This window comes from Trachemys scripta, chromosome 6 (genome assembly GCF_013100865.1).
Source record: "Trachemys scripta elegans isolate TJP31775 chromosome 6, CAS_Tse_1.0, whole genome shotgun sequence".
NCBI classification, from domain to species: domain Eukaryota; kingdom Metazoa; phylum Chordata; order Testudines; family Emydidae; genus Trachemys; species Trachemys scripta.
Window position 1 is genome coordinate 22,329,071 of NC_048303.1, and position 8,123 is coordinate 22,337,193.

Below are 8,123 nucleotides of genomic sequence, written 5' to 3' on the forward strand. Positions count from 1 at the left end.
TAGATCACTAGTAGTCTTAACTGCCAACAAAAGAACCAAACCAGGGAGAACTTTCAGATCAGTGCCAAAGGAGAAGTAGGCGAAGTCTATTGATGCGCTAAGCAGCAAATCATCAGCAAGTCTACAATTCATAGATTCCGAGGCGAGAAGTGACCATTGTGATCATCTAGTCTGATCTCCTATATAACAGAGCCTATAGAAACAACAAGGAGTCTGGTGGCACCTTAAAGACTAACAGATTTATTTGGGCATAAGCTTTCGTGAGTAAAAACCTCACTTTTTCAGATGCAACTTGACATCATACTTGACACCATGCAAGAGCCTATAGAACGCCCCCAAAATAATTGCTTTTTAACTAGAACATATCTTATAAAACCAATCCAATCTTAATTTAAAAATTGCCAGTGATGGATAATTGTGCATTGCAAATGATCAGACATTGCTGATGAAATACTATTTCTGTTTGTGGGATAAACTTCTCCCACTGTTGGACCATCTGTGCCAGGAGGAGCATAGGAAGCTAGGACTATAGTAACCAAGGCCACAATAAGTTGCTAAACAACATTGTTTCTTCCATCTTAACTAAACTGCTAACCTCCCAGTAGTCTAACCTAAACCTCACTCACTTCCAAGAGAAGCTATTACATAGCTTAGAGCTCAGATTTTTAAATACGTTAACATTTCTTAGCAGCTATCTTGATAGTACTAAATATATATAAATTGCCTACATTGTAGCTTACAGGTTAAATTCAGAAGCGGCACAATCTACAAAATTTGCCTAAGAAGATCAAACTGGGCATGCAAACTTGCATAGTACCTGAGGGTCTTAGGACATAGTCTCTCAACCAAAATTACTTCTGCAGCATGTCTCAGGAATACTTTTATTTCTGAAGATACATAAGGCAGTCTGGAGCTCAAGTAATACATTTATCTCTTGATCTGGCAGTTAGATCTGATGCATATATATCTCGACTTGGCAGCTTGACTTGGCTTGAGGCAGACCTAAAATCTTTATTTAACGATTACCGTCAGTCTTTTCTCTTTCGAGGGTTTTTATTGCTAATTAATCTCAACAGACATGGGGATCTGTACTCGTAGTACTGAAAAAGAAAGCAAAGTTACATCCAGTAACAGTACTTACAGGTGTGGTTCCACAATCTCCAATTCTTTGGAATCTTTCTTTAAAATTCTGATCAAGTGGGGAAAAACTAAGGCCAGAGCTCCTTATACAACTTTGCCTTAATTGTGCATATTCATGAAGGAGCATACTCATTGTCCTTGTGGCCACTATATCCTTTCCATAGAATTCTAACCATAGTGTCCAAAACACATGCACTCTCAGGAATGTAGTTCCATTCAGACAATCTCTTCAAAGAACTACATTTGATAGGTAGGTAAACTTCCCTTTTCCAAGGAAGCAAAATTAAGAATACAGTAGTTTTAACATAAAAGATTTTTCCATATATCCTCAAGAGAATATAAAAATCTTTATAAAAAATGAAGTTCAACCGCAGTACTGCTATTTCGAGATCTTTTGCAAGATAAGTATAGCAAAGCTAGGGTGTGGTTTCTAAGGTTAAAATGTTGCTACTTCTACTGTCATAAACACTAGTTGCAGAAAAATATTTAGGTAGATATAGATGAAATATTTTCTTTTAAATATAAAATTCAGGATTTTAACATATACATGTTGGAGCACTGGCTGGCTTAGGAAACTGATTATGAATTAGAAAGCCTTTCACTTTTGAGTCACCGGTTCAAATCAAACCAATGGCATTTTGATCAAAAATAGTTATCCTCTGCTAGGATGTTTGCTGACCTATTTGAAGTGAGTTTGTTGACTCAGTCCAATTCCTTGTGGACCAGTAATCATATCATAAATCACCACGTCTGTTTGGTACACTTTTTGTTAGCCTCAGCACAAAGACCAAGGATTGAATAGACACAAAGATTTTATTACCATTGTACCTCTGTCCTTTTCTGTCCAGATTAGAACTGTGGAGAAAGCTCTCTGTCACAACCTACCCATTTTTTGGCTTATCAGACAACTTCATTCTTTAGTGTTGTCAGTCTACACCTGTCACCAGCACATACACTCTGTGTGTGTGTAAAAGCATTTATTTACGTTCGGAACTGTCAAAAATTTCTATTGAATACATTTTTTTAATAATATTCTTTTCATTGTAATAAAATTACAAAAATAGTCTACAATAGATCTTTAACATCTACTAATACCTCCTTACTGTTTAGAATAATCACTTATTTCCAGCGGAATACTTTGATCTTAGTTAATTAGGGCAATGGGCACAGTTTGACGATTGGTATCTTTTTCCCCCAGTTTGACATTATCTTTTTTTGTCTCTCATCCAAAATAAAATGTACAGTTTTTTTAATGTATGCTATGTTATTGTAGCCATGTCGGTCCCAGGATACTAGTGGGACAAGGTGGGTGAAGTAAAATCTTTTATTGAAGCTCTTCTTCTGTGCAAGCTTGCAACTTCTCTCTCTCACCAACAGAAGTTGGTTCAATAAAAGATATTACTTCACCCACCTCACCTCTCAGTTTTTGTAAAGCATTTGACACCATTGTGTTATTTATGCATAAAGATTATTTAAGTTCCTTTTTGTTCCAAATCTCTTAGTTTAGCATATCAAAGCTCAGATTTCAATTACATTTATATAGTATTTTATATATATATATATATATATATATATGTGTGTGTGTGTGTGTGTGTGTGTGTGTGTAGATAGATATAGATACACATGTATATTTTAAATAAATGTAACTATTTAGGCCCTTCCTTCCAGGCTGCTCCTCCTAAAGTAATTATAACTTAATATTATTATTAACCATCTACATATCAGTAGCATCTAGAGGCCTTGTTAAATTCAGAATACCATTATGCTAGGCATTGTACTAACATACAGGGAATGTTAGTCCCTGCTCCAAAGAGTTTACATAGATCATTTCATGTAACATTTGTAAAATTTACATTAGCAGCAGTTTTTTAAACATACGTTTGTCTTAATATGGATTCAACACTTGATATAACATTTGACAATGAAGAAATACCCTGCTTCAACTCATAAGGGCAATTCCTGTAGTCCCTACTTAGTAAGGACTGCAAGCTGGGACCCCCCGTGCACAGTAGATAAGGTATTTAATACTTGGTGCAGGAGGAGCCTTGATGAATCACTCTTAGCCCGTGCTCATGATACTTCTGAAACTTGAGAAACATTTTCTATGTGGTGTGGTGTATTGGTGCACAAGGGGTGGAAAATTTAACTCAACTCCTAAAAGGGACGAAAAGTGAGATCAATGTGTGGTCTCACGCCCATCATGTGTTCCGTCAAGGAGGACATAAGAAATGTAAACATACGTGAAAAAATAATATTTTTCTTCAGTTACTAATAATAATGATAAACACTGGTTCAGATAACGAGACATTATTCTTACACGAAACTGAAGAAAAGCATATTTCTGTCTATTGGAGCTATTGATCAGAAGCAGAAAGTGTTACCTGTGCAGTGCATTTGAGGTCATTGAGAGCTTTGGTTTCTTTTGTATTGTTGGTTACATACACTGAAGCTGTCCAGAAGAAGGTTTCCTTTGTACATGTACCGTTTTCTTAAATGCTATGCTGTCATTTTCCTCACTGCATCAGATCATGGATCATATGAATCCTTGCTCATTTTTAGAGTAATATTGTACTATACAAATATATTTTAATCTTGTCTGTAGAATTTCTGCTTCCTGCCCACATAGCATGTCAGAGGTGCCCCTCTGCACTTTTTCCATGATAATAAATAGTAACTTCTTGCAGTTTTACTGATTTTTCACACCTATATATTTTAAAGTAAAAACTTTAGTAATAAAACTCATATTCTAGAGTGTCAGAAGCATTACAATGAACTGGTATCAGCATTTACCTCATGTAGTAGTGATAAGTACTGATAATCAACTTGCTGACGCTTCCATTTGCTAACATTTTATTTCTGTATAACCGGAACTGAAACGTCTGTTTCTGACTCATTGTGCTGAAAAGGGACTGTTTTAAACTGAACCACTCTTCCAGCTAATCCTAAAGCGTTATCACTAACTTGTAAAACAAAAGGCCAGTGAAATGCTTTACTGGTGTTTGTCTAGTGGACTATCAACAATTATGGGTAATTTTGTGATTGCAAAAAAGAGAAAAGCTGGACAAAATATATTAGCTGAGAAAGAAGTATTTGAACATAATCTGGTTTATTTTATAAAACCTGTGGATTTAGCCTGGAAAAAAAAATTTTCACATATGTTTTCTGCTTAAGGTAAAATTGTAATCATCAATGTTATAATATCAAACAATAGAAAGCTAATAGATTGCTGTTCATGTTTTTACTGAAAACTCAGTACACTATGTCTTTAATTTAATTGTTCATCTTCTTTACACAATTGGTAGTATTACCAAAATCTGTGGGGGGGGAGTAGTTTGTGTGAAATCACCTGACACAAAAAGCTGGAAACTAATAAATTAATGTATTATAAATACCAAAAACTGCACAAAAATGTAAATGCATGCTGCCTTTATGTAGACACATATTACTCCAAAAGTTGCTGCAGTTTCTCATTTTCCTTATCTTCACCTCCAAGCTGCCAGCCTCTACCCCAAACCCCGCTTTGCCTCCAGCATTTATAATGGTGTTAAATATACAAAAAAGAGGTTTTTAATTTATAAGGGGGGTTGCACTCAGAGGCTTGCTATGTGAAGGGGGTCACCAGTACAAAAGTTTGAGAACCACTGGTTTATAGTCTAGTTAATGGGGGAGGGACAGGAAGAGAGAGAGAGAGAGAGAGAGGAGTGTAAAAACAAAAACAGCAACAAAAGCCACATTTGTTCATATGCCAAGTAGAGCCTCCTCTCTTGGAAAAGAAGAGGAAAAGATTCACGAAGCCACCATGCAGACCTAACTTACTAGGGAAGCACCTAGATACTGCCGTGGAGAGTATGCTAGGAAACCCGAAGTTAGGCAGATAGATAAAAAAAATCTATGGTGAAAATTCATACCATTGTATCAAATATGTAATGAGACAGATATATCGGAGGCATCAACATGGGACTTTCTTTTATTATTTTAGTTACACATTACATAGAATAGGAAAGAAAGAGTCTTTTCACAAAGATTAACTGTCAAAATTGAACCAGCAAAAGGAAAGGTTCTGAGTCAGTCACCATTTCCTAAGCTCTTCTCTAGGTATTGTAGCATTTGTAGTACAAAACACACACTGATTCAAGAACCCTCCAATGCCTAGATAAGAAGATAGATTTAAGCCTTAACACTGAATTTCGTGGATTTGGTTACTTAAAATCCAAACTTGACATAAATTAAGAGCAATACACCTTGACATCCCCATCACGTGCTTGAAGCACCACACCATATACTGATTTATTTGGAACAATACATATAACAATTCCATAGTGGAAAAGAAGTGATTGGTTTATTCTGTAATACAAATATTTAATGTCTATAGTAGACAATTATTTTTTTTAATTCATGACATGTTACCCTGTAATTGTTTGGTCTGATAATATCATGTTACTGTAGTATGGAGCTGTGATATTGGCATTATACAAATGAAATGAAAAGATGTAATTTTCTTTACAAAATATTCTATTGAGCCTTAGCCCAGTGACAGTGCCAATTTTTTCTTAAATAGAATATGTTGAGTATCTTATTTGATGGAAAGAGTTATTTACATGAATAAATCCCAATTAAAATGCAAGTTATACACCTACACCTCCTGCTCATTAATAGGATAGTCAGCTTCTGGAAAGGCAGAGATTGTTACTTACTAATTTATGACAGTTTTAATTGTGACCTAAAAGTTACCTGACGTCCTTTTAACTTTGTTTTCAAATTTTTTGTGTGTAGGATATTAAAGTGATTCTACAAAGAGATGAACAGACACAATCAACTGATGGAGAAATATATAAAGATGTTAAAATATGAAAAAAAAATTAAACAGTAAGGGAGGTTTTTGTAGGAATTAGGACTTGTGGTCTACTGATGTGAGTAAGGATTGCAGATCAAGTCCTATAATAATTAAGCATATTACATGCTATCTATACTCTGCTTTAAATAAAAGTGCATTTGATTAAAGATGTTTGGTTATTTCAGTAAAATATTCTGATAAATAAAATGAAGCTGATTTTTAGTTGTTGACTAGTAATATGTTCTTTAATAATTTTATAGGAATAGAACATCTCCCAGTCCTATGTGCAAAGTCATCTTTTGTTAATATTGATGGAATATAACACAAACAGTTGTTAATTGTATACAGCATCTCATAATTTCTACTTAATAAACTAATAATGTAAATGAAAACAGAATTTTCTCTCAATTAAATGAGGACAAATTACTGAAAAGCCATAATGTATATGAAATTGTAATACTTATTGATATTAGCAGAGATATCTAACCCTTGTTTCCTAATGTTTCAATTTTTAACACCATTTCTAGATAAATTCTAATTACAACCTTTTAGAATATTTCCAAGCTAATTTTCAAGTGCAAGAACACAGTGTGAGCAATAATAAAATTTCTCTGTGAACTTTCAAATAATTGTCATGCGATATGGAATCATTGAATCAAAGTTCTTGAAGGGAGTAATTTATTAAATAATAATATATATTACAGGTACGAAAGGACAATCTTCTAGGCAACTCAGGTTCCGGCTTTGTTTACCTGGGATGGTGCTCTATCTGGCATTCTATACAGCAGAGAGCAGGGGTCGGCAACGTTTGGCACGCGGCTTGCCAGGGTAAGCACCCTGGCGGGCCGGGCCAGTTTTATTTACCTGCTGACGTGGCAGGTTCGGCCGATCGCGGCCACCACTGGCCGTCCCGGGCCAACAGGGGCGGCGAGAAGCCACGGCCAGCACATCGCTCGCCCGCGCCGCTTACGCTGGCGAGCCGCGTGCCAAACGTTGCTGACCTCTGGCACAGAGCAACATGGACTCGCTGCATAACATACTCTTTGTTAGTACCAAATAAGATCTTGGTGAAACTTTCTTCTCTTTCACCTCTGCAGAAGTTGCCCAACCTTCTTCTCCATCCAATTTGACTTTTACTGCATCTCCTGGTTGAAGTTTTGGAAAAGTTCTCATGGAATTGTGCTTGTCAAGATGACTTTTCTATTTTTTTATTGTTCTCTTATCAGCACGTTTTAAACTTTCACCATGTAGGATGCAAATTCTTCAACTATCTATAGTTTTTATTTGTCTATTGAGCGTCGATAGAGCTGAATTGAATTTAGTCATTTCATTCAGAATTGCTCTATAAATTAATTAAGCTAAGAATGCCTTTTTCTACAAAATTTCTTTAGCTATCTAACTCTTTCAGCTTCTCCATTCTCTTAAGGATAATGAGAGCTAATAGTAATAGGAAGGGAACGTTTTTTTTTCATGAAATTTGTATCTGTAAATTGTAGACCATTGTCTGTAACTAGTTTCTCTGGAATTCCCCAATGAGCAAATATATTCTTTAACTTTCCAATGATGCTCATTTTTGCGGCATATGCACATTTGTAAACATTCTGACTAATGGCTATAGCAGCTATGTACTTGCGACTGTCTAGCTCACACAGATCAATAAACTTACACTTTCAAGATGTGACATGGAAAAGTGCCCTTCTTTTGTATTGGTTTATTAACCTGACAACATGCACGGTAGTATCCTTTTTCTGGCTGTCTACTTATCCCTGGCTAACACACTGTCATTTGGGCATGTTTTCTGCATTTGGTAATGCCCTGGTGACCATCGTGTATTTTATTCAAAACTTCCTCACTCAGGCCTGATTCAGCAAAGTATTTAAGCATGAGTTTAACATTAAAGGGCTACTAATAAACTTAAAATTAAGCTCATGCTTAAGTGCTTCACTGAATCAGGGCTATTTTATCAACTGTGACAAAGTTCCTCCTCTATCTTGGTGGGTCCTGTGCTTATTGGTGGATTTTCTTGCCTCAGAGATTCACCATGTGGGTTGGGGAACAGCCCAGAGACCTTCCCCTCTGGGAGAACCTACAGTCCAGGTCAATTGGGAGGTTTGGGGGGAACCCAGGCCCGCCCTCTACTCTGGGTTCC

General features: G+C 35.9%; 1 protein-coding gene across 4 annotated transcripts in view; it reads left to right on the forward strand.

The window, feature by feature from the left end:
* Positions 1 to 7,852, forward strand: part of LOC117879369 (sperm flagellar protein 2-like) — a 37,197-nt gene extending 29,345 nt beyond the window's left edge. Inside the window, exon 7 of one of the 4 annotated variants that reach the window (XM_034774502.1) lies at positions 6,679 to 7,852. In XM_034774502.1, the coding sequence (XP_034630393.1) occupies positions 6,679 to 7,104 (426 nt within the window). In that variant the 3' untranslated portion in view covers positions 7,105 to 7,852. Of the gene's footprint in view, positions 1 to 5,913 lie in introns of all 4 variants that reach the window. The other 3 variants (XM_034774501.1, XM_034774504.1, XM_034774503.1) reach the window with 3 other exon arrangements.
* Positions 7,853 to 8,123: the final 271 nt, after the last annotated feature.